At 35.5% G+C, this 25,431-nt stretch overlaps 1 protein-coding gene across 1 annotated transcript; it reads right to left on the bottom strand.

Annotated features, from left to right (window-relative positions):
- Positions 1 to 271: 271 nt before the first annotated feature.
- On the bottom strand, positions 272 to 23,795 carry LOC120633061 (protein FAM91A1). The gene is made up of 19 exons (XM_039903145.1): positions 23,617 to 23,795; positions 23,381 to 23,465; positions 21,914 to 22,021; positions 21,412 to 21,513; positions 20,906 to 21,087; positions 20,101 to 20,201; positions 19,514 to 19,691; positions 18,581 to 18,714; positions 16,865 to 16,964; positions 13,689 to 13,787; positions 9,683 to 9,769; positions 8,785 to 8,963; positions 7,621 to 7,787; positions 6,733 to 6,957; positions 6,103 to 6,249; positions 3,397 to 4,103; positions 2,483 to 2,586; positions 2,119 to 2,188; positions 272 to 1,735 (listed from the first exon to the last, which is right to left on the bottom strand). The coding sequence occupies exons 1-19, from the start codon at positions 23,686 to 23,688 to the stop codon at positions 1,625 to 1,627; spliced, it is 2,958 nt and encodes a 985-aa protein (XP_039759079.1). The 5' UTR covers positions 23,689 to 23,795; the 3' UTR covers positions 272 to 1,624.
- Positions 23,796 to 25,431: the final 1,636 nt, after the last annotated feature.

Raw genomic sequence — 25,431 nt, 5'->3', positions numbered from 1 at the left:
TTTATTTTTGCATTTGCACCTTTTTTGTCATTAAAAATGCCTGAACGCGCTTCGTGTGAAGTAATAAAAGGAGCCGACCGGCTCCGCTTGCGTGCTCTTTCTCGCTCGCGCAGCCGCACCCGCTTTCAGATCTCTTCCAGCCGGTCGATGTGAAATAGTTGGCGGCTCCGCTCCGGCCAATTCCAAGCGTATACGACCCGGTCTGTGTGAAAAGAAAAAAGCAGGCCGATGCTCTCCGAGCCGGTCTGTGTGAACGGACCCTTAGCCAATGGTTGGTTATTTAGTATCCGTTAGAAAGTAAAAAGGTCGGCACAAAGCCTCTGTCGTTCTACAAAAATCGCCTCCCTAACCAAAAAGTTATCAACTTAGAAAAAATATTTTAGTTGTTTGTTGATTTGATTAACCTTAAAGGCACTAGAATTTAGGGTGAACGAAGCATACGCAAATCTTTATAAAACATAATGTTATTAGATTCCCGAACGACAAAACCCCCCGGGGTCGCTCAAATACCCCTTTGCACTACCCTACCGGCGTCAATGTACTACATAATAATTAAATATAACAACCTATTTTAAAAAAAACTTTTACATCTATTTATGAACAAGAATTCACCATTATCGGGATTATGTATAAGACAGCATTAGTGGCGAACCCAGGGTGTTCAAAAGACATTAAGAAGAGTTATTATATAAAATAGTTTTTTTTTTTTTGGCTTTTTTTTTTCTGAAAGTATCACTCGATGACATATCAATCTCACGCTTAGTTGCTTTCTGCAAATGCAATGATTTTTGCTGTGTCACAAAGTTTAGGTTGAATATATAAGCCTAAAATTTATATATAACTGGTATAAGAGGATTTTTGCCGTTTTATGCAATTTTCCTGATGTATGCATACCCTGGTAAGCAACTCAGTGCACGCTGATGACTAGGTGGAATACCCTGTACCCGCCACTGGGTCATTAATACTAATTCCATTGAACACAAATCACTTTACTAATCAGAGAAGTCCTTGCTTTTTGATTCCATATGGATCGTTGTGAAAAGGATAACATCATTTACCTATTATTTCTTGCCAGATTATTAGATATGTTATATAGCTACACTGCAACTGGGTTTTTTTTTCTTTTCACTGTATTTTTAACTATAATTTGACCGCAGTATTACCTTCAAATAACTAGGTATATCAATAACATTCTTTCAAAAAAAAAAAAAAAAGGTTACACGTATAATAAACTGTAATCTCATGATATTTCTATATTATATGATATTTTTTAGTTTGTAGGACCGTTGGACGAACCGTTGGTAGACCAAGTTAGTATGACAATGGTGGACAGACAGCGATGTCGCAGGAAACCGCCTGGACTTAGGGTACAAAACTGGGGTGTATAATTCACTACAAATCACCTATGTCCATCGGTGATGATAAAGATCGCATTTCTAACCGTTTCGTTAAAACCATGTCGCAAAATTTTATAAGTCCTAATACACGTTGGGCCAACATTTTAGCTCGAATGCAGTAACCAACTTAGCAGAACACACCAGTAGTACAAGATTGGCGAAAACATTGGCCCAATGTGTAGCAAGGCCATAAAACCAAATTCCCAATGTCAGGGTGCGAGAGCATATCACTTTCCGTTCCACTCACTTATACGCCCGTTCTCGAAAACTAGATTTTTCCTTGGCAATGGCACTAAAGTACCACGCTTGACTATCCCCATTTCTTCTCCAGGATAATACTGAAAAAAAAAATCTTTATTTTTTTTGTTACTACATGTTGCTACATGTTAGACCTTGACTGCAATCTCTAGTGGTGCTTATGCTGTATAAGATGATTTAGGCTAACCAGTTCTAATAAAAGGCAGTTTTATTGAACCCATAAGAGGTTTCTAAGACGTGTCTATGCGGCATCGCACCGGAAAGCTAAATAGCTTGGCGGCACGTCTTTGTCAGCAGCGTTATAACTATCCACAGCCAAACCTCCCACCAGACCACAAGAGGAAAAAATTTTAGATTCCATGATGTCTCATGAAAGCTGGGACCTCACACTAAGCACTCTGCGCCAGGGAGATTGGCGAACAAAATCTTAATTCTTAAAAACTCTTAGGTATTGTTTTCTCACCTGACACTGCGAAACGAATTTCAAAACGTCTGTTCTTATAAACTCGTTATCTTCTCTCACTTTATCTAACCTATAAATAAAAGAGTACAAATATTAGCTGTCTCAGTCATCCCAACACATTACTGCCTGGCTTAAAATAAAGCAATGGCCGAGTATATTGGAACAGGTGTAGTCGAGAAAATTAGTTTATATTAACTAATTTTAATAAGGATTACCAATATTCAGATGTTCTAACTATAATATTGACGTGTGTCACCCCGTTGCAGTCGTTGGCATATAGAAAGCTACTCAAAATATTTTGAAATGTACTGAATTAACCAAAAAAATCTACAACCCCAAACAAAAAGCTTTGCAGAATACTTACAATTCAGGTTTCGCTATCCTGTCCACTATATTGCTGCATACTTTTTCACACAACACCTCATCAAACAATGGAATGCCAAATTGGAGATCTAGAATGGTCCATTTCTGTAATGAAATATAGTAATATTCGGAAAGGGTATCATAGTTTATTATCGCTAACTATGGACCTGTTTAGGAGGCACAGAGAGAGCTATGTTCGGATTATCTGGATTGTTTCTAGATGATCAAATTTCGAGATTATGGAGATCCATAAAAGTACTCTTGCTTTCGATACAAAATCGTAGCGATGAAGTGTCGAATGGCAACGCTAGTTCGGAAGCCGATGGTTGCTGGAGTTCTTAGGTTGAACGGCGACCTTGCACCTTACCTTAACTTCCATCAAAGAAGTCGCAGAGAGCCGCTGGACTAAAACTTAACGAAGCGTTGAAGTTTGAAAACCCTACCAAAGATTATGTCCAGTATTGAACATCGATCGGTTGATATGGTGTCCATATTATGATGATATAATATAATTACTTTCTAACACGACTTCTAGCCACAGATTGATGCTACAGTGGGTGTACATTTGTAAACCTTATTAAATGGATTGATTTAAAAGTTCTCACAAGTTACAGTTCGACAAGAATGACTTGTCTGCTTATTGGCGTGCTCGCTCGTTTCATTGTTTCTAAGTTTTAACCCCATGCCAAAACATTTCCAAAAACACTAGCGAGTTGGGGTGTTCGAGGGACTTTTGAAACCAATTTTCCGAGTGTTTGATACAAAAACATTGTGGCGAGTTTGAGATTTTTATTTAGATATTTTTATGACATTGCGTAACAAATCAAACAGGGTTGAATTGCGTATGAAACGGTTTCGGATTCGCTTTAGTGTGAGTAAAGCATTAAAACAATTAAAATTGTATATTAAACTCACCTCTGGTTTACATGTTTCTTCATCGGAGTTGTTATGAGCCGTATCAAAGCCACTATCTTCATTCGTAATCTCCGTCAATTTGTCTGACAACTGAGTAAACATAGATATTGACTCATCCGCCGGACTGAACAACTCACTTAACTGCTCCAACTTCCTATCCCTCTTCTTATCACTGAACTGTTCCAGTTTCATATCTCTGTCTAACTCATCCAAATTTAAATCAACTTGCTCTTTCTGACGTAGAACATTACAGAACTGTTCGTCAGAATTAAGACTTATTTTCTCTTTCCCGACAGTTGTCGGCGAATGTATAGGAACTAATTCGTCGGAAATCGATTCTTTACTACTGGAATTTTCTTTGGAATGTCTTCGGCTATCTTTCAAATCGTCAAAACTGGTCGAGGAATGTATTGGTACGAAATCGTCACTAACTATCGATTCTTTGCTCCGATGTGTCTCCATATTCAGATTATCGAGCTCTTCACAGAGTAACTTCCCACTTTCGATGCTCGTGAAACCATTCGCTGGGGACCCAGTTTTGCTGTCTGTTGTTGGTGTTACCGCAAAGTGAGACTCTATGGGTGATTGAAGGTTGCTAATAGTTTTTGTATACTCTGTGGTGTCTTTGGAGGAGTCGTTGGAGGAAATTGAAATTTCGCTGACAGGTTTCGCCATACCGCAAATATCCTTTCTCTTTCTTGATGCAACTATAAATTAAGAATGTTACATAACAAATTTAATAAGTAATAGGATTGAGTAAAAAACCATGATAATTAATATAAATGCTCAAATTATTTTGCATTGCTTATTTTTGAATTGCTAATTATCAGAAATATGGGTAATACCAAATTGCAAGATAATAAGTTACGCTGATGACACGGCTCTTCTTGTACATGGCTTAACATGGGAGGAAGCGCGTTGTAATGCTGAATTAGCTTTGGCTAATGTTATAAACTGGTTGTCTTGCAATTTAATAACTGTCAATGTTTCAAAGTCAAAATTTGTAACATTTGGATCAAGGCGTTCCTTGCCACCTGCTTCATTCTCAATCTGTGCTCATCGATGTTCTGTCCCACTTGATAAAAGTGGGATTGCGGAAAGTAGCCGGATTGCGCGTACGCAAAGCATCAAATACCTGGGTGTGGTTATTGATGAGTGCCTCACATGGAATGATCACATTGAATCTGTTATCTCCAGAGTTAGAAAGACAATGTATATTTTCAGAAATCTCAGAAATACAGCCAAAAAAGACACTTTAAAATCTATATACTTTGCTTTCGTGCAATCTGTTCTTGGTTACTGCATAACAGTTTGGGGAGGTGCCGCCAAACTATAATGCTTCGGTTGGAAAGGGCCCAAAGGTCTGTATTGAAAGTGATGATGCTGAAACCGATACGTTTTCCCACCACTGAATTATATAAGCAGGGCAGGGTTCTATCGGAACGCAAACTATACGTGCTGTTAATTACTCTTCGTAAGCACGGCAATACTACCTATGATTCAGAGTTTGATAAAAATAAGCGTAGGTTTGATAGGATTTGTCAAGTTGTACCACGTAGAACCGCTTTAGCTGGTCGCCACTCGTAATTCATAAGTTCAATGCTTTATAACAAAATTAATAAAAAATATCCATTTACTCATTAACATCACGAAAATGTAAAATTGGATTAACGAATTGGCTTCTTAACCTAACTTATGATGAGACTGAAAACCTTATTAAATAATACATACAATCACACCCACACCCACACTCACATACACATACACATAAACACACGCGCACGCACACACTCATATTTAATTTTTTAAGTACAATTAATTATATTTAAAAAAAAAATCTTAAGGATGTATTTATGTTAATGTAGAAAAAGAAAAAAAAAATTGAGTTTATTGAATTTAATTTAAAAGGTTTTTAGGTTTCTATTTTTATTCATCTCACTAGATTTAATTTAAGTGTATGGTTCTCGCTCCAGAGATGGGCGATAATAACTGCGACTCAGTCTTGCACTATAGCAGTATTATCGAATTTGGGTTTCATGATACACATTACCTTATGTTTGCCTTATTTTGTACTATTTTTAATTTACTGTGTAACTGTTAATTGAAATAAACTTATTATTATTATTATTAATATTTCTACAATAGGATCTTACATACGTATGATACTATGCTAAGCACTTAAAATATTCGACTATTAATAACAAGATCAACGCAGAAGAGGAATAAGGTTAGCCCATCATAGATCGCATTTACACATTCATCAGATAAGATTGAGGGCAAGCACGATTACCATCCATACTATGAATGCGAAACTATGTCTGTTTTTATTGATCTATTCTGATCTGGCTTAACAACTGCAACAATTTCATTGAAATTTGACACATTTATTGCATGGAGACGGGCAAAGGATGTTGTTATCTCTTAAAAACGGTATGGTTCACATGGGATTTATGCTGCAGGCTGCACGCACGAAGAATGATGACTCATTGTCACGTTCCACCTGAGTCAAGACGCGGAACAAGTGGTAGAGAGGCAAGGTTTGCCTAAGCGTTGGGTTTGTGACGCATCTATCTCTCCTACTCGGATGCACGTTATGACCTAAAATTATCGTCTGTAAACCGACTTAACAGCCAACTATTTTTTTTTAAATACTTGTAGATAGTACTAATATTCAGTGGGAGACTATGACACAAAATAAATACTAACCGAGTTGCACTGCAACAGGCGGGTGGGCACAGCCCAAATCTGGAACACCAATGTCGGCAAGAGTCACGTATCCCGCCGAACGCGTCAATCGCAACCGACGCAACAATCGACGTAGTCCTGTGTGTTTCCTCCACAGGCTTTGTAGCTCTAGACAGGAATACGTGAATTATTACTATGAAATTTATTTATTATTCCTCCTTCGTCCATAAAGTTCGTCACACGAATTTCATGTAGAGAAAACACAAGAAATTCGATAAGATTAGTAATGTAATGTCGAAACAAACATAGTTTTGTGCGCTTAATTGCAAACGCTGGCCAAACCTTACAATTAATTTACAACGAAATTGTATATCTTCTAAAGATCGATGAAAAAGTTATGGGTTATTTACCAAGTTTATTTTAACAATACAGTATCCAGTGACCTGAGGCGTAAATTAGCCGAATGTGCATGTAATTACACCAGCAACCACGCCATTCAGAACGGAACACAGCGTTGCAACACTGTTACTTGCTCCTACTTTGCTGTAGAAAAGAGCACGGCGGTTGAATGATGAATGTTGAATTTTTTTATTTATTTAGAATAAGCTTATTATTAAGGTTAAGTAAGTTCTATGAAGGAAAAAAACTCACCATCATGTATCTCAGCAGTGGGCGGAAAGGAGAGATGTACTACTGTAGGCGCGGTCCGCACCCCAGCTGCTTGGATCAGCACCGGGCCGCGGCGGAGGGCGGAGTTAGCCGCACCCAGTGCCGCCACCGCAGGGAGTGCCGTGGCCTCTGACTCCGCCCCCCACCACGACACCGCAAGACGGGAGAAACCGAGCAGAGACCGTGGTACGCCGCGGAGTACTGTGCCTGAGAGTACACCACCAAATAGAAGGCACAGTTTTGCCGCGATTTGGATGAGGGAGTCCCAACATCCACATTATATCATTGTGAGTTTATTTACGTTTTCTTGGTTTTGTACCATTTATTAATATTTAATTCAAAATTAAAATTCAAAGAAATTCAAAATTCATTTATTTCAAGTAGGCCTACATTATAAGCACTTTTGAAACGTCAAGTATGTATGTTTGTGGTGACTCTACCACCGGTTCGGAAAGCAGATTCCACCGAGAAGAGCCGGCAAGAAACTCAGTAGTTGCTCTTTTCCAACATCAACAGTTACAATCATTTTTCTATATTGCGGGAGATGAGAGCGAGGCTGGCCGCTTTCCAATCTACCTTGTCATTAAGAAATTCATCAAATGTATGGTAACCTTGCTGTATTAGATGTGTTTTTACACATTTTTTAAATGTATTGGTAGGTCAAGAATTACCTTAGGAATCATGTTGTAAAAGCGTACACTTAACCCCACAAAGGAGTTCTGCACCTTTCGCAGAAGATATGCGGATATCACTAATTTATGTCCGATATAATTTATGTAATAATAAGATATCTACACGAAAGAAAAAAATGTATACGTTCACTTCGTCATTGCCTATTTCGCCATTCGGCTGTCAAACAGCACTTCTTACCTTTAGTAAGCAGCAATGTGGGGGGCCCGTAACCAGCAAGATGGTAAAGGTAGAGCCGCATCCACGGGGTTGAGGCTTCGGGTGGGGCGGGGCCAACATGCGGCAAAGACCCAGCGGCGGCACCCGCTCGGGCCTCGCGGCTCAGCGGCGCAGTGGATATGGCCAGTCTACGCAAGCACACAAATTTTTTCTTGGAATTATACTGGCTTGTTTGGGAAAAATTATGTGAGTAAATTTAATGTGCGCGCGAAATTTTATGTGAGTAAATTTAATGTGTCGGTTTTTTGTGACACCGTCACAAAAAACCGACACCCTGAAGTAAGCTATAAGGTTTTACACTTTTAATTGTCAAAGTCTGCGGGCACCCGCAATGGGTGATTCAATTGTACATAAATTTTAATGTTGGTTGTCCGATAATGAATCTTTTAGTATTCCAAATTTATTTATGTTTATTATGTCCATTTCTTTAATTATGTTTTTATTATTATTTTGTTTTAGTTTAGTTTTTAATTAATCTGTTATGTAACTAGTGTAGATGAAAGGTGAGTTACCAAATAAAAAACAAATAAATAATAAATATATAGAAATATTTTTTTGTCATATTTAAATTATTTAAATAAACATTATTGAACTAACTAAATAACTAACTGATAATGCGTTATAATAAAACTTTCAATGTATTAAATACCCTTTTCTAAGAACGTAGAATGCGGCGGTAATGAAATTTTTGAAAATATTTTAATTTTTTATCTCGTTACGCGAAAGGAGTATAACGTTACGTTTTTTTTATTTTTATCTACATAATGGGCTAAGTGTTTCCGGACAGAAATTTCTGGTTCACTTTGGGTAACAGTCCGAAAAGGTCTTTATTAAAAAAATTAAAACTTGTCATCACAGAAAAAATATGACAAGAGCGTGTGAACGGGCCGCATTACGTAAAATGGCCTGTTTAACGTCAAAACAAAGACAAATGTCACAGTCGAACGTACAATTTGACAGCTAGTGATTCATAGACAAGATAAACAAATCATAGCTTAAGCGTTGTCTAGTGAAAATCGGTTGGTTGAACGTAGTTGTATCCTTAGCCTAGTTACTTTAATAAGGCCGAATCGCCTTATTCTATTCGACGTTAGTGAAATCCGGCATAAGAATCGTAACGCCTACCTGTACTTAGTAGTGAGCAATCTAGTCCGCGCGGGAGCATCCAGCGCATGCAGCGCTTCACAGCGCAGTAAGTCCAGTGGTCGTAATTTTGGACGCAGCGTTCGCAGCGCCACGCGGAGGCACGCGGCGGCTGCTAGATATCTCCTCGCTTCGCCTTCGATCTCTGAATCGCCAACCACCTGAATATGCGTCATGAGAGTTACAGAGTGTAGCTAAATATTGTATTTAGCTGATGATATATAAATAAATGAATATACTATGACAATACACACATCGCCATCTAGCACCAAAGTAAGCGTAGCTTGTGTTATTCGTACTAAGATGACTGTTGAATATTTTTTATAAATAATATACATAAATCTTATATCTTTAAACGAGCAATTCTTGTATAAATATGATTGGAATCTCGGAATCGGCTCCAACGATTTTCATGAAATTTAGTATACAGGGGGCGATAAATTGGGCTAGCTAGAATTCATTTATATTGGAATCTCAAAATCTTTATATTGGACATATAACTATTTTTTAAGTCGACTCATTCGCGGACGAAGTCGCGCGGCCCCGCTATTACTTATAATATACAGATAAACACCCGGACACTGAAAAACATTCATGCTCATCACACAAACATTTTTCATTAGTGGGAATCGAACCCACGACCTTTGACTCGACCATCGACCATCGACCGTCGAGATGGCAAAGTGCATAGAAAGCAATGATACACACTACGATTTAATAAATATATTATATTTATTATTTAATAAAAAAAAAAGATTGTGTGGTTTCATGAAACCACGCAAAGGTTTACTTTTAGTAAAACTTTTTCACATTATAGTCATTTCACTAAACATTTTCGGAATATAAAAATAATACCAGTAAAAATAAAAAATAAATATACCTTATCCAATTCTATGAGCAAACTGTCCAGACTCTCGTCACAGAGCTTTCCCACTTCGAACAGCGTCACAGCATGACTTTTTAGGTCCTGCAAAGAAATATATATATATATACTAGCTGTTGCCCGCGACTTCGTCTGCGTTTGATTTTGTTTTTATCGTATTCAGCCTTAAATGTGACTGTCAATTAATTATAGACAAATAATTTGCAATAAAATAAAATTGCGACTATAATTAATGATCTAAGCTATCCTATCTCTTAAGTTGGACCAGACTGCTCACAGTGTGCCCATTTAATTCAAAATCGGTTAAGTAGTTTAGGAGTCCATCGCAGACAAACATCGTGACAGGAGATTTATATATATATACTAGCTGTTGCCCGCGACTTCGTCTGCGTTTGATTTTGTTTTTAAAGTATTCAGTATCGCTAAGCCTTAAATGTGAATAGTTGTATATACATATAACATGTGACTGTCAATTAATTATAGACAAATAATTTGCAATAAAATAAAATTGTGACTTTACTTAAAGATCTAAGCTATCCTATCTCTTAAGTTGGAGCAGACTGCTCACGGTGTGCCAATTTAATTTAAAATCGGTTTAGTAGTTTAGGAGTCCATCGCGGACAAACATCGTGACAGGAGATTTATATATATTAAGATATATATATATATTAGTTTGTACGTTTTTTTTCGGATTGTGTGTAGCTGTTGTGCGAGCTTCGGAATGAGGAAGTTTTTTTTAAATTTTAATAATTTTTTTCATTTGTTTAATATTAATTCTTTTTTTCTTACTATTTTTGCTTTTAACTTAATTTAATTATTTTTAACCGGACTTAATTCAATGTTGTATTAATGATAATACAGTGTATCGATGGTATATCTAATGAAATAAATGAATAACAAGTGTTTGAATCTTAGAGCTCGAGGCAATAGTCTAGTCGACAAGTTGAAAATGGTACAAAATAGAGATACTGCTCTTAAAATTACGTGCGATAGCTCATTGGATCCGGAATGACGTCTAGAAAAATGTGCTAAAAGCGTGTATTAGCACATATAAAATTGCAAAAGTTATAAACAATTAAAGATGAAAATAAAATGGCATTTCGTTTTTTGCCAATATTTCATAAACTATTAATATTTAAGAAATTTCAAAAAAAGATTCTGAAAGAGGAGGAAATTTCCAATAAAAAACTCCTAACTCCCGGAACTCTATCTCCATTATTTATAATTTTAATTTAACGCTGAAGATAGGTCCGCGCGCGACATTTTTAGGTTGCGCGCGCGGCGTCAAAAGCGAGTACGGCACATTAATTAATTTATTTAAGGTATTGAATTTTTTTTTTTTAATTTGAAAAAATTATGGTGTGTTCTGAACACTATAAATAATTCATTCCCGTTGGAAATTTTACTTAAAGTTAATTTTTCAACAAGTTAAACAATTGTTAACTAAAGAAATTTTCTCGAAATTTTGTCTTAATTGTAAGTGAAAAAAAATGTTTAAATAATGGTTGTAAAACATTTTCGCTTCGTAGAGCCTTTCTTACATACATACTTAACAAGATCGTGCCATAAAAGTTAAAAAAATATTTATACTTTGTTTATAACAATTTTTTTACTTGAACAAAAACTTAAAAATCCAAGTAATGTTGTTAAAAAAATTTTTTTTTTTCTATATCATCATATTATCGTTTTTTTATTAATACAAGATATTAATTGATTTGCAAAAAAAAAATTTCCCGCCATTTGTTGATAAATTTTTTATAAACAAATTGATTAAATCAATATTTTTAAAAAAAATTTTTTCACAACTTTATTACATTATAAATATTATGATTTTTAAAAAAAAAAATTTCCTTAATAACAATTTTTAATTGTTTATAATCGTTTTTTTTATATTTCTATTGTTTAAATAATTAGTTAAGAAATTTTTTTTTTTCTAAAAATTATAATTGACAGTCCTCTATAAAGTAACAAAAAAAAATTTTTTTTTATTAACAATTCTATTGTTTATTAACTTACCAATTTGTTATAAACAAATTTTCAACTTTTTTTTATTTTTTTTCTAAAACTTCTAAAATTAACAAAAACAACCATATATAACAAAGTATAAAAAAAAAATTTTTTCAATTTTTTTTTGTACTTTTAAAAAACACGTGTTACAAAAGTTGCAGCGGCTGCTTTGTTTGTCTACTAAAAAACTGAAATAACTTTTAAACTATTAGAGATACAAAAATAAACATTCTAGTCGATTTTATAAACAGTTAAACGATCTTTTAAATGAATTATTCAAAAAAATTTTAGTTATTACTAATTTATTGTTACGCGCATTTGTTTATAAAAACTTATATTTTTTTCGATGTTTTTCGAACTTTCGTGACTCCTAACTTTTTAAATAATGCAGATACGGTTACAGACCTTCAAGACTATTTTGTTAAGTAATAAAATATATAAACGTTGTAGTTATTTATTTATAAATCATGTCATTTTTTAATTAATTATTGGCATTTTTTCTCTTTTACGGTTCTCTCGCTTCTCACAGTTATTATTTTTCTTGTAATATTCATCATTTATTTCGAGTTCTGTACTTAACAATGAACAGCTGCTTCTTTTAGAGCCCATTTTTTCTGTCCGACCTTTGAATCTTGTCCCTTCTGTTACCTGCTTTCTTTGCTGACGTGGCTTATAGTCTATACCTGCTTCAGTTGAAAACGTGGCTCATAGTCGATCTTACAGTTACCAAAAACAGTTCAGTGTATAAGCCTCGTGGTGTATTAAAAATTTTTATTTAGTATTGATGTGATTGCATGAAGTTTTGTTGAAATTAATTTTTCATTCCATAATATTATGCATAAAAAATTATGTTTAATTTGCCAAAAAGATTATTATCAAAGTATACGTAAAAAATGTATTATAAGTTCCGACGAAGTAAAAGAAAAGTTATTAGAAGTTGCAAAACTGCGTAATGACTTACTGGGAAGTCAAGTCACAGATTTAATTTTACGTGTACAGTCATTAACAGAAGCAAAAGCGCGTTATCATCGTACGTGTCTCAATGATTTTAAAAAAATTCCAACTAATGCAAGTAATCAAGAAGATTCACCACTTGAAAGTTCATTGAAATTTATTTTTCATTTTATTGAAAACAATTTAGAATGCCAATTCACACTATCGGAATTGATAAAAAATATGGAATACAAGCCAAAACCATCAACTTGTTTATAACAAATTGGTAAGTTAATAAACAATAGAATTGTTAATTTTATTTTTTTATTTTATAGAGGACTGTCAATTATGATTTTTAGAAAAAAAATAATTTCTTAACTAATTATTTAAACAATAGAAATATAAAAAAAACGATTATAAACAATTAAAAATTGTTATTAAGGAAAAATTTTTTTTTTAAAAATCATAATATTTATAATGTAATAAAGTTGTGAAAAAAAAATTTTTAAAAATATTGATTTAATCAATTTGTTTATAAAAAATTTATCAACAAATGGCGGGAAAAATTTTTTTTGCAAATCAATTAATATCTTGTATTAATAAAAAAACGATAATATGATGATTTAGAAAAAAAAAATTTTTTTAACAACATTACTTGGATTTTTAAGTTTTTGTTCAAGTAAAAAAATTGTTATAAACAAAGTATAAATATTTTTTTAACTTTTATGGCACGATCTTGTTAAGTATGTATGTAAGAAAGGCTCTACGAAGCGAAATTTTTTTACGACCATTATTTAAACATTTTTTTTCACTTACAATTAAGACGGTAGTTCGAGAAAATTTCGTTAGTTAACAATTGTTTAACTTGTTGAAAAATTAACTTTAAGTAAAATTTCCAACGGGAATGAATTATTTATAGTGTTCAGAACACACCGTAATTTTTTCAAATTAAAAAAAAAATATTCAATTCTACAGAGCACGGGTCTCCTCCCACAATGAGGGGGGTTAAGGTAAGGTAGTCCAGCACGCTGGCCCAGTGCGGATCGGTGGACTTGATACTTACAGGCGACAAATTTCCCATCATGAGGTATGCGGCTAATGTGGAATCGAATAACACAGCCACCCGTTGTCCTGCATTACTGGTTGGTGCGTCTGGCAATTCCTGAAACCGCAAACATTTAATTAATTATAAAAAAAAAAAAAACGGATGGTCCAAACAGGTAGCCAACCAGCAGGGCTAGCACGGGCGGGAGATAAAAATTATATCCCCTGACAAGGTATATAAGTCACAAGTACATGGAATAGGAGAAGTTTACCCCCGTTTATTAATACACATATAGTATATGGATATTACATCCACATGTGAGCCAGTGCTCTGAGAGTTTATAAAGCTGTGGGAGAAGATAAATTTATATACTTTCCCCGGATATATAGTTGTCTCCTGCCCATGCTAGCCGGGCTGGTGGTAAGTGGAGACCATCGGCTATAACCAGAGCAGCACTTTCCAGGTCATGCAAGGAACACATCCTGCAAGTTGTTGCCCTGTGTCCATCAACCTGAGGCGTAGGTGTAAGCCTCATATGCCTGCAATTACACCGGCAACCACGCCCTTCAGACCGGAACACAGCATTGCGACAATGCTACTTAATGCGGCAGAAATAAACATTGTTAATTTTTAACACTTAATTTTACACGTATCTTAGCGTTATTTATACGTACGATTTTACGGGTGACCCGTTCAGGTACTTTGTTTTAATAATAAATAAATATACTACGACAATACAAACATCGCCATCTAGACCCAAAGTAAGCGTAGCTTGTGTTATGGGTACTAAGATAGCTGATGAATATTTTTTTATGAATATAATACACATAAATACTTATAATATACAGATAAACACCCAGACACTGAAAAACATTCATGTTCATCACAAAAATATTTTCCAGTTGTGGGAATCGAGCCCACGGCCTTGGACTCAGAAAGCAGGATCGCTGCCCACTGCGCCAATCTGTCTTCATTCACGGTTTTAGGAGCATATTAAATTGTGCATTTAATAAAATTGACGAGTTTATTTGTAACAAAAGAAATGTGATAGATTTATACTATATGACTGTACAATTTGAAAAAGAATTGTATACGCCGTTATATATAATAAATAATGAACTTTGGGTGTCCTGATATTAAACGAGTGTTTTTATACCGAATCAACCGCGGATATAGCGCTATTTCAGAGCTTTATCATAGCGCAAGAATAACGGGATAATAATTATTACGTCACTAACATGGTTACGCCGACGAATTATCAGGCAGGGTTCAAAATCATTTAAAAAAAAATCAAAATTCAAAATTCATTTATTTCAAGTAGGCCTAATATAAGCACTTTTGAAACGTCAAGTCTGTCTGTGTGTAGTGACTCTACCACCTTTTCGGAAGGCAGATTCTACCGAGAAGAAGCCAGCAAGAAACTCAGCAGTTGCTCTTTTCCAATGTCAACAATTTACATTTTACATTTCAAAATTCATTTTTCTATCTTGTGAGAGATGAAAGCGGAGCCGGATGCTCCAAGCAACCTTGTCATTAAGAAATCCATCAATTGTATAATAACCTCGCTGTAATAAATGTGTTTTAACACATTCTTTAAACTTATGCATTGGTAGGTCCAAAATTACCTTAGGAATCATATTATAAAAGCGTATACTTAATGCCACAAAAGACTTCTGCACCTTTCGCAGACGATATGCAGATGTCACTAATTTATGAACATTTCTTGTAAGTCGACTGTTTATATCCACTTTTTGTTTATATAGACTAATATTTTGTCTTACAAATACTATATTGTTATAAACATATTGCGAGGCTACCGTAAGTTTATAACATTAAATATATCATTTAATTTAACGGTTAGTCCTTCTCCGGATGAGCTCTGTTACATAAAGCTCTACATCTACTCTATCATTTTCTGTTGAAGTGAAATATTATAAAAATGTTTTATGCATTTAATAGTCCACCCGGAGCGAAAGCCTAGTGGTGAGGACTTCGCCTTCACTTTTGAGGGGCCGAGTTCGAATCCCAGCACGCACCTCGAACTGTTCTAACACGTTGACTGCTGCCTAACATTAACAAATACGGTACACGAGTGCGGCAGGATTACACGCTAGGCGTGTTTTCAGCACTGGTGAAGCGTATTCGAAACAGGCGCTACGAGCATGCGGCCCCACACGCCTGGCGTGTTTAAGCTTATCGCGACAGCTATGCGCATTATATGCGTGTAAAGCAACTAAAATATCACTTGCGACATGAGACCTGCATGCCTGAGAGTTCACCATAATTTTCTCAAAGGCGTATGGAGTCCACCAGTCCACACTGAGCCAGCCAGTGGCATGCACTTCATACATTCAGAAAAGCACTGCCTACCCTAAAATTTATATAAAACTCGTGCTAGAGGAGGCCTTTTTCCTGCTGTATGCATATCCTGGTGAGAAACCCAAAGCACGCTACTGAAGCCAGCGTAGTGGACTACGGCCTAAACCCTACTCACTGTGCCCTGTAGTTGGCCGGTAATAATGATAGTACAAATATTGAAGAATTAATGTTATACCAGGCCAGGTTATGTTAGGGCAGTGCATGACACTGGTCTCCTCGCAGAATGAGGACGGTTTAGGCAGAAGTCCGTCACTCTGGCCAAGTGCGGATTGGTAGACTTCACACAACTTTGAGAGTGTTATAGAGAGCTATCAGGCACGAAGGTTTCTTCACGATTGATATTTTAAATTCCATTAATTATAGAAGCAGCGTGCGACTTCGACTTCACTTTTCATTCGAATCCCAGCACGCACCTCTAACTTTTCTAAGTTATGTGCGTTTAAAGCACTTAAAATTTTTTTTTGCCTCAGCGGTGATGGAAAACATCGTGAGGTAACCTGCATGACTGAGAGTTCTCAATACTGTTTTCAACGGTGTGTGGAGCCCACCAATCCGCAGTGGGCCAGCGTGGTGGACTAAGGCCTTAACCCCTCCTTATTGTGGGAGACCCGTGCCCTGTAGTGGGCCGTTAATGGGTTGATATGATCAATTTGATGAAGATGAAATTATAGAACGCACATAAAGTCAGAGGTGCGTGCCGGGGATCAAATTCGGTCATTCCGAAAAGTAGGCCGAAGCTCTTAGCACTAGGCTATCACCTCTTTATGGAAGAATTCTTGTTTTACCAATTATTATTATAGATATTAATAAAATACCTGTTTTGAGGTTGAAGGTAGGTCTTTAATAAGTACAGGGTCCATCTGTAGATCCTCTTCTACATTAGGGTCAAAAGTTAACGGAGCAATCTGTCTGTACCTGCAATCGAATGTTATTTTCTATTGAGTTAATAAGCTAAAATTACATCAATATACAACGTGTAAATCAAAACCGAAATATTGCTTCAGAGACTTTAGAGGTAATTGTTAAGTAACAATTATTAATTGTAAAGATAATGTCTCCTGAGGATGCTCCGGTTTCGGAGCGAAACGTGCGTAGAGGGAACATTGCCAAAGATCTGTTTGGTGTGGAGTATAAGGATTGAAGAAATTTTAAACTACACCATACAGATTCTCCTACTGTTCGCGGAGTATAACACATTAAGCTTAATTTTCATAACTTTAGAGGTAAATTATTTACTGTCTCTGAGATTTTTCTGTAAAACCGAAACGCTAATAGTTTTTGAGTATACCACTGCCATAACTTTAACTAAAACAGATACAGCCCTAAAATCACATGCATGCACTCCTGTCACTTTATTAGGCACGCGTCGCGTAGCATAGGTACTATGCACGTGTGGGTCTTTAACTTCAACAGGGTTGTAATAAGTAAACACTTAGAACGTTTTGAATTGGTTTGTATGTAAAAATAAATATGCTTTTCGTTATTTAATATTTTTACGGGGTGATTCCTTATGAAATATACTTATGCACCCTTCAACAGTATTTCATAGTTCGGTTACTCGTTGTATAAGTAATGGACTTCATAGAAAGTATAAGATGTCGGTGGCGTGAATAGAGGGTTTGCACAGGGTATGCAGATGATATAAAATGAAGAAAATCTCCAGTAAGAGTTATAAATTCTCAAGGGTAGGCTTTTAATAACTTTTACAATGCTTATGTTTATTATAACTTGTACAGGAGATTTTTTTTTTCTTCATTTTATATAATCTGCATACCCTGTGCATACCCTCTATGCACGTCACCGTAGGATGTTCACACTTTTCGTTCTATTATGGTATATTATATAGTATATTAATCAAACCGAAAAGTTTATGTTTGCAAATAGGTACAAAAAAAAATTGTATAACCTGATTAGTCGATTTTGATAAAAGGAGTATCTATAATAGAAGTATACTTGTATACAACATGGCATTAAGTTACATTTGTTGCAAATGGAATAAATGTCTTTTTATGAAACCTTAATGAACAGCGCTGTAGGAAGGAGTTTCATACTTCCATCTTTGAAATCTTCAACACCAGAGGAGCATCAATCCGAGGCAGAATTCGGTGATCTCACTTCTGAAGTTGATTTAACAAACGAACTATGCTATTCTTTTGAAGAAGTTCTCTAATAAGATATTGGCTCAATACTTCCGAGCTTTTAAGCCAGTTAAGCTGGCAGTCCCGTTCTATCATTTATGTGATTAAGTACACAAGGCTGCACTGTATTGAGGTAGAGTCTAATGTGGTGAGATCTAAATCAGGGAAGAGAAGAGAAGAGAAAGAGACCATTGTCTAGCTTATAATATGGAAGCCCACAGTCTTGTGGGCTTCCATATTATAAGCTAGACAATGGTCACACTGTAGATCGTGGAGAGTCTACGATGGTAAACTCCAAATAAGGGCTCTCCTGTGAAAGAAGATACATAGGTGGAATAATTATTAGACTGAGGGTGGTGATTCCCACATATATCCAATCAAATGAACACTCACGGTTGATGATAGTGTGTGGTGAGCGCGTCCCGCCATGACGGATGTTGTGGGGACACGGGAGGCGGTTGCAGACACTTCGCGAAGCCCAGCCGACAGTACAGCGACACCGCTTGCTTCACCAGTTCACTCTCCACCTGCCGTAGTTTATGGGATTACAAATTTTTTCATGCTGTTCTTTTCTAAGTGCACTTTTTTGTATGGGTTTTATTTTAACTATATTATGTCTTTTTTATAATTTACGGAGCAAGCAGTTGGCCCACCCTATAGTTAGGGAAAAACCGTCTCGTCTAAAAAGTAAAAGTTAAGTCTAATATGGTTTTAATTATACGGCAGACGGCCGATTGGCGCAGTGGGCAGAGACCCTGCTTTCGGATTCCAAGGCCGTGGGTTGAATTCCTACAACTGGAAAGTGTTTAAGTGATAAACATGTATGTTAGTCAATGTCTGGGTGTTTATCTTAGGACCCATAACACAAGCTACGCTTATTTTGGGTATAGACGGTGATATGTGTATTGTTGTAATATTTAAAAAATATATAAATTACTCCAGCAACCACAAGCTTCTGACCGGAACACAGCAGTGTTTCTTTGCGGTAGAAATAAGCGTAAGGTAGGCGGTAGTACTTCTGGTACAACTTTCCACCAAAGGGGTCTGATATTCCAGTTGCTAGTTTGTTATCTAGCTACAATTGTCAGCTCTATCTAGCTACAGTTGTAACGAATTGGTTTTTGCATAGGTTTTGAAGTTTTTTGTTTCTTGATGTCCGACCAGACAGGACTATTCCTCCGCTAGGGTTGGTAGAGTTCTCCGCTAGCTCAAAAGCGAGATTCTCATTCATATCCGATGTCAGAAGTGGGATGTCTCATTAATATCCGATCTCAGAAGTGGGATGTAACATAAATATGCGATATATCTGAAGCCGACTCAACAAACCTGCAACACGGTAGCCAGCTCGGCCACGCTCGTATGTTCGTCGATGGAAACGAACACTTTGTACAGTAAAGTCTCGAAATAGTCCCCCGCGATACGGTTCATGACAAACCCTTTCAGTGGTGGTACTGACACCTTATCAGCTGCTGTTATTGGCACGTCCAAGTAAATTAAACCGCGCCTGGAAAATGATTTACACATTATATCCCCTTTAACATTAGTAAAGTATAATTTTATTTTTAAACCTACTAGCCGCGCCCTGCGGCGTTACCCTCGGTGAATAAGTTTGTTTGATTGCTTTTTAGGACGTGAAGAAAGGACGATATTTGGTGCGGTGCTGAAGTACGAATGTTCCTGTAAACCTCCCTTGATAATGTGATGTTTTTCCAGGATCAAAAGTAGCCTATGTTGCTCTTCGTCTTTTTAGCTAACTCTATGCCAAAAATCACTTAGATTGGTTACTTAAATATGACGTTAAGACAGGACAAACAAACAAATACAAAACACACTTTCTCTAGAAAACCATTATAAAGGCAGACAAAGAATGAGGGCTACAGGCTAAATAAGTATAATGTAGAAATGTTCCCTACCTGTACAATATCTTGACGACATGGTAGTCCAGTGTGCCAGCGGTTTGAGAGCCCTGGTCGATCAGCAAATCAATAAGATGCTTCTCTTTTTCGCTCAGAGGCTAAAGTAAGAAAATGCAAACTTATCAAATTACAGCCATAATTAATAACAGATTCTATATTTTTTTAGGCTGGCAAAAAATTTGCTTAACAGATTTCCCGGGGCTAAGAACTGATTGAATGGTTTCTTTTAAGTTTTTGCGCAAACATTTATCGATTCAGACAATTATATTAACTTGAAGCGAATGTATCCAAAAAAAGCATTATAATTCAATCTTATAATGGTTAAAGCGCTTTTTACTCGCTAGCTATTCGAAGCTCATCTTTCAAATCTTACGATAAGTTTACAAAGATGATTTCGATTCCGCCAAGCGAAATCATCTTTCTAACCTAAGCTATGGATGGATTTCCAGTGAACGATAAAGATTGCATTTGGGTTGTGGGAGATATGCAGAACGTTTCCCATGATTTGCGGATTACTTTTACATTTGTCTTTAATTGTTGTCAGGAATGGCGGTTAACCACATTCTGTATAATACCAGACATCTAATTACCCTAGTCAAACTTCTTAGTAGTCCCCAAAAACCATCCAGGGTTTGTGGGGACTACTAAGAAGTTTAATAAGTAAGAAGCGAATTGCGATTACATATTATATACCAAGTTGTCGATCAGAAAATGCGATCTCCAAGTCTTTAATGTTCAATACTCAAGTTATTTCAACCCTAAATATAAATTACACTTTCAAATGTTCAGAAATGCTCATTACCTTTACATCTTCCTCCAGCACATAGCCCAGTTCGACCCGCCACCACGTCTGCATAGGTATGTTCAAGGGAACACGCGGCAGAAGCGAGCGTATAGCTCTTGACCGCCCGCGTCGGCCCAGAGATCGGGCTTTTGCCACCAGTTCTAGATATTCGTTACGACCTACGCCCAAAAGTCGTAGACCTAAAATATAAATATTTAATTAATCACCAGTTCTAGATATTCGTTACTACCTACGCCCAAAGGTCGTAGACGTAGAAAATAAATATTTAATTATTTTTTCAATTTGCTTAGCGGCAGATATAAGCATGCTGATATTAAAAAGTACTGCTAAAAATGTTAAGCGTTAAGCAGTTATAACATGTGACACTTATTTTTTCCCGGTATGACATTCATAAACAAGATAAGTATAAGAGATGATGAAGAACATCTTATGTTCTAGCCAAAAAGTACATTGATTATGTATGTTTTTACAGGAATAACTAAATATTGCTTCTGAATACTTACAGTCGGCAGCCGTAAAATTAGGCATAGTGTCATAGCTCTTCTCAAGTTCTATCAACAGCGCTACCACTTCAATATAATATATGAATGGAGTTATTCTTAATCCTGTTAAATAATAAGACATTTAATATTTGTTAATATTAAAATAATAAATTAAAGAAGAATACCTTATGGGTATATTAATACAACTTTTAAATTACCAAACGGCTATACCATAAAAGCTATAACACTAAATCAAAGTCATTAGTGCCAATTCCACCGTCTACAAATCTCTTAATTAAACTAAATTCAAATGGTCTAACAATAATACTATGCCATTTGTGAGAGAAAGAATGAACAAATGAATACATTTTTATTGTACACCAAGGAGAAAATTCACAAAAACACAAATAAAATAATAAGAAAGATTTTGTAGTCTTTTCGATATATGTCAATTCTCTCTTAGGCAACCAAAGAAGAAAATGCTATATTATAATATCCTCCTTTATAAGTCAAAAAACTTTACCTTTGACAATCATGTCTGCTAAATGATATGGGTAGAGCATGAGTCTCTGTATGCTGTTCTGAATCAAAGCTTCATAATACTTCCTCTCATCTTTCCTTACCGTTCGAACTGCAACAAAATCCATACTCATATTCACAATTCACAAGTGTTTTAGTTTAATTGTTTGTTACATACATTATATCCTGTTGTCTCAACCACTGAACTAATTTTTATAATTTTCATTAGTGTTTTTACCTACACTTGGAGGAATTATCAATTTTATAAATTTAAAATGCATATAAAATTTTTTGGAACCAACAGGATTTGAACCTGCGACTCTATGGCAATCGCGGCCTGCCGAGCGGAGAGCCGTAGCTAAATTGGAGGAAGCACTCAGATCGGCCGTGATTGCTAGAGAGACACAGGTTCAAATCCTGTTGGTTCCAAATTTTTTAATATGTATTTTAAATTTATAATACTGAACTAATATTAAAAAATTAGCTTTCATCCAGAACAATGATTCTAACTATCCTGGAAAAGTATCCAAAAACTGTTCAAGATCTGTTCTTACCTATTTCAGCATAGCCCCTAAAAATCTAAAACCTACATATGCACTCTGGGTGGGTGTCAAAGTGATTGACACACCATTACATATCATGTAATTTCCCTGTAACTAATGCCTAAACCTAAAGCTTGCATTTACTGCCATGCTCAGAGAACGCTAAATCACTCCCAGCAAGAAAGAGCTGTGGTTCTGTGTGTCTACAGGTAACGCTTGACCAATTCTCCAACAAAATGTTAAAATAATAAACCATGATAGTTTTCTATTGATGTTGTAAATGTTAGTAGTATATACTACAACTTTATAATCATATTACATCAACAATAGCCTATAAGTTTAAAGCTGGACCACAGGCTTCTGACAGGAGGTCCATAATCAACACACAAGGCAGACCGGTTAGTGATTGCTGTAGATGGTAGTAGAAGCAGAAAGGATGCTGCTGCTTGTTCTGCATTATACTCCCATAGCTATCTTGTACCCCCGAGTGAAGATGAGTGCAATTGTGTCACCGCATGGCTGCCAAAAGCCGTTTTTACTAACATTCTTATTTACAAATCATCTAACAGATATCAATGAAAATTTTTGCATTGATGATATACCATGAACTGGAATGAATTAGAGTGTTGTTTATAACTTGGAAATGCAAGAATTCTTTGGTCACAGAATAAGTTATTTTTCTTATCATTTCACTAGGCTGGGTAAGTAGAACATTTACTTCAAACTTAAAAACAGACTTGAGATGACAATTTTTTTTTTTGAAAGCTGATCTAAATAACATGCATAAATAAACAAACATTGCATCTTCATGCTAATCAACTTACAATGTATATAATTAACTTATAATAATAGTGACATGGTTGTTTTAAATTCTTATTAGAATCTAAAGATATACACCAAAATCAATAGTAAAATAGAACTTTACTTACCTAGGCTTCCTCGAAATCGCAGCTGATTTTTTATACTGAATTCTAGTATATATCGTTCATATTCTTTCGGAGACTCATTTAATATCTAGAATAAATTTTAGCATATTGTAAGAACTGCATATATACAAATATTAGAACACGACATGCCAAACATATTATATTATCTCCAATACTAGATAAAATTCAAGGATCATTTGTAAGAAAACTGAACGTAAACATGTAAATGTTAACAATACCTTTTTTAAGTTCCCAGGCAGTTGCTGCCATTGTATCTTTTTCCTTATGCATTCATCAATTTCATCCTCCATTATGTTACGCTAGATTCACCTCTACATTAATTTAAATCTGTAGTGGATTTTGTTTAGAACAAGGATTTTGACTTGACTTTTTTTCTCAGTTTTGGATTTTGCAAATATTTAGACGTTTTGACGTACTGAATAAAATAAAAGACATTTACCGTACTCGTTCTAAAACCTTGGTTTGAATTATCAATTGTACAATGCAGGCAAAAAAGAGTAGAAATTAATAGTGGATGGCGCCTCGATCGCAAGCTTAAAAATAATTTTCTCCGAATAACTTTGATACTTAATAAATTTAGGGTTCTAGTTACTGAGAGCGAACGAATGCAGGCTCTATTTTTTTATAAAAATAAACTGGCATTAACACTAGAGAAGTTCTGTTGTAGACTGCATAATTCACAGTTGTGTTTTCTTCCCAAGTAGCGAATAGGCGGGTCCACACCAGACGATCCAAAATGAATCAGCGATCCAAAATCGTGATACGTGGAGCGTGGATCGTACTAGGCCGATCCAGTTTGTTTTAACTGCGATCCTAAACTACGCTCCAAGCGATCCATCGGCGATCCGTGATTCAGTCGAACTCTTGCTGGAGATGGAGTCACACGTACAGCGGCGGCGTCGAATTTCCGTGGCAACCTTTATTTTGCTTAAATATTTGCGCAAAAAACCAAAAAGACGGTTCTGGATAAAAGTTCTCTACATTTCGCGAGAAATCTGACGCCACGCGCCTATCAGTTTAGTCCAGGCTAGAAAGATACAAAGGGAACTTTAAATAGGGTACTTATAAACATCGTTAGAAACCAATCCATAAATTTCAACAGAGTTTTTGAAGATTTAGCTTATTTGGCGCGACGTAGAAAAACGATGCGTGCGCACACAGACACCTGAATTCTACGTCCTAAAGTTAGTTTTAGGTGGCATGAAAATCGATAACTTTTATTTAGAACACGTGTTTCGTAACAGTACAAACAGTGTGAATAAATAAATATTATTATAAAACCTTTTTTATTTCAATAAAATCTTTTTGATTAATTTTTATATTTATCGTTAATCTGCATTTTAGTTATTTTTTTTTTCCATACGCAAAAGAAGTATAACTTCTAACGCGTGTACATAAGTACCCCCTTTTTTTTTTTTCTATCGGTGCTATGTAGGTAAGAAATAAACAGAAACTTATAATTTTAATTAACACATTTATTAAAATCTTCCTTAAAAATTTTTTTGTATAAATTAATTTAACAAAAAATAAACAATTATAACAGAAACAGGATCAAACAACCTAAAGACTTCAGCATTGGTATCTAGGCTCGTGTTTTCTACGTGAAACATGTAAACACTTTACAGGCTATAAAGGTACATTATGTGCCTACTATCTGTGAGACTTATCTGTGAAAACAAAAACATAATAGTTTTTGAGTTAACCACTGCCGTTGTTTTTAGTGAAGGAAATCATATACAGCCCATGCAAAATTACAGTCACGTAACTCCTGTCACTTAATTAGGTACGCGTCGCTGAGCGTATGTAGGTAGTATGCACGTGTCGGTCTTTTATCTTCAATAGGGTTGTCATAAGTAAACACTTAGAATGTTTTGAATTCTTCTGTAGGGAAAAATAAACATGCTTCTTTTGATTTAATATTTTTACACGGAATTCCTTATGAAATATACTTATGCATCCTTCAATAATATTTCGTAATTACGTTACACTTAGTGAAAGAGCAAAATTTGATCTAGATTTTTTAAGTACTCAAA

This window comes from Pararge aegeria, chromosome 21, assembly GCF_905163445.1.
Source record: "Pararge aegeria chromosome 21, ilParAegt1.1, whole genome shotgun sequence".
Taxonomy (NCBI): domain Eukaryota; kingdom Metazoa; phylum Arthropoda; class Insecta; order Lepidoptera; family Nymphalidae; genus Pararge; species Pararge aegeria.
The sequence above is the reverse complement of the archived record's forward strand: the minus strand, read 5'-3'. Positions and strand labels throughout refer to the sequence as shown.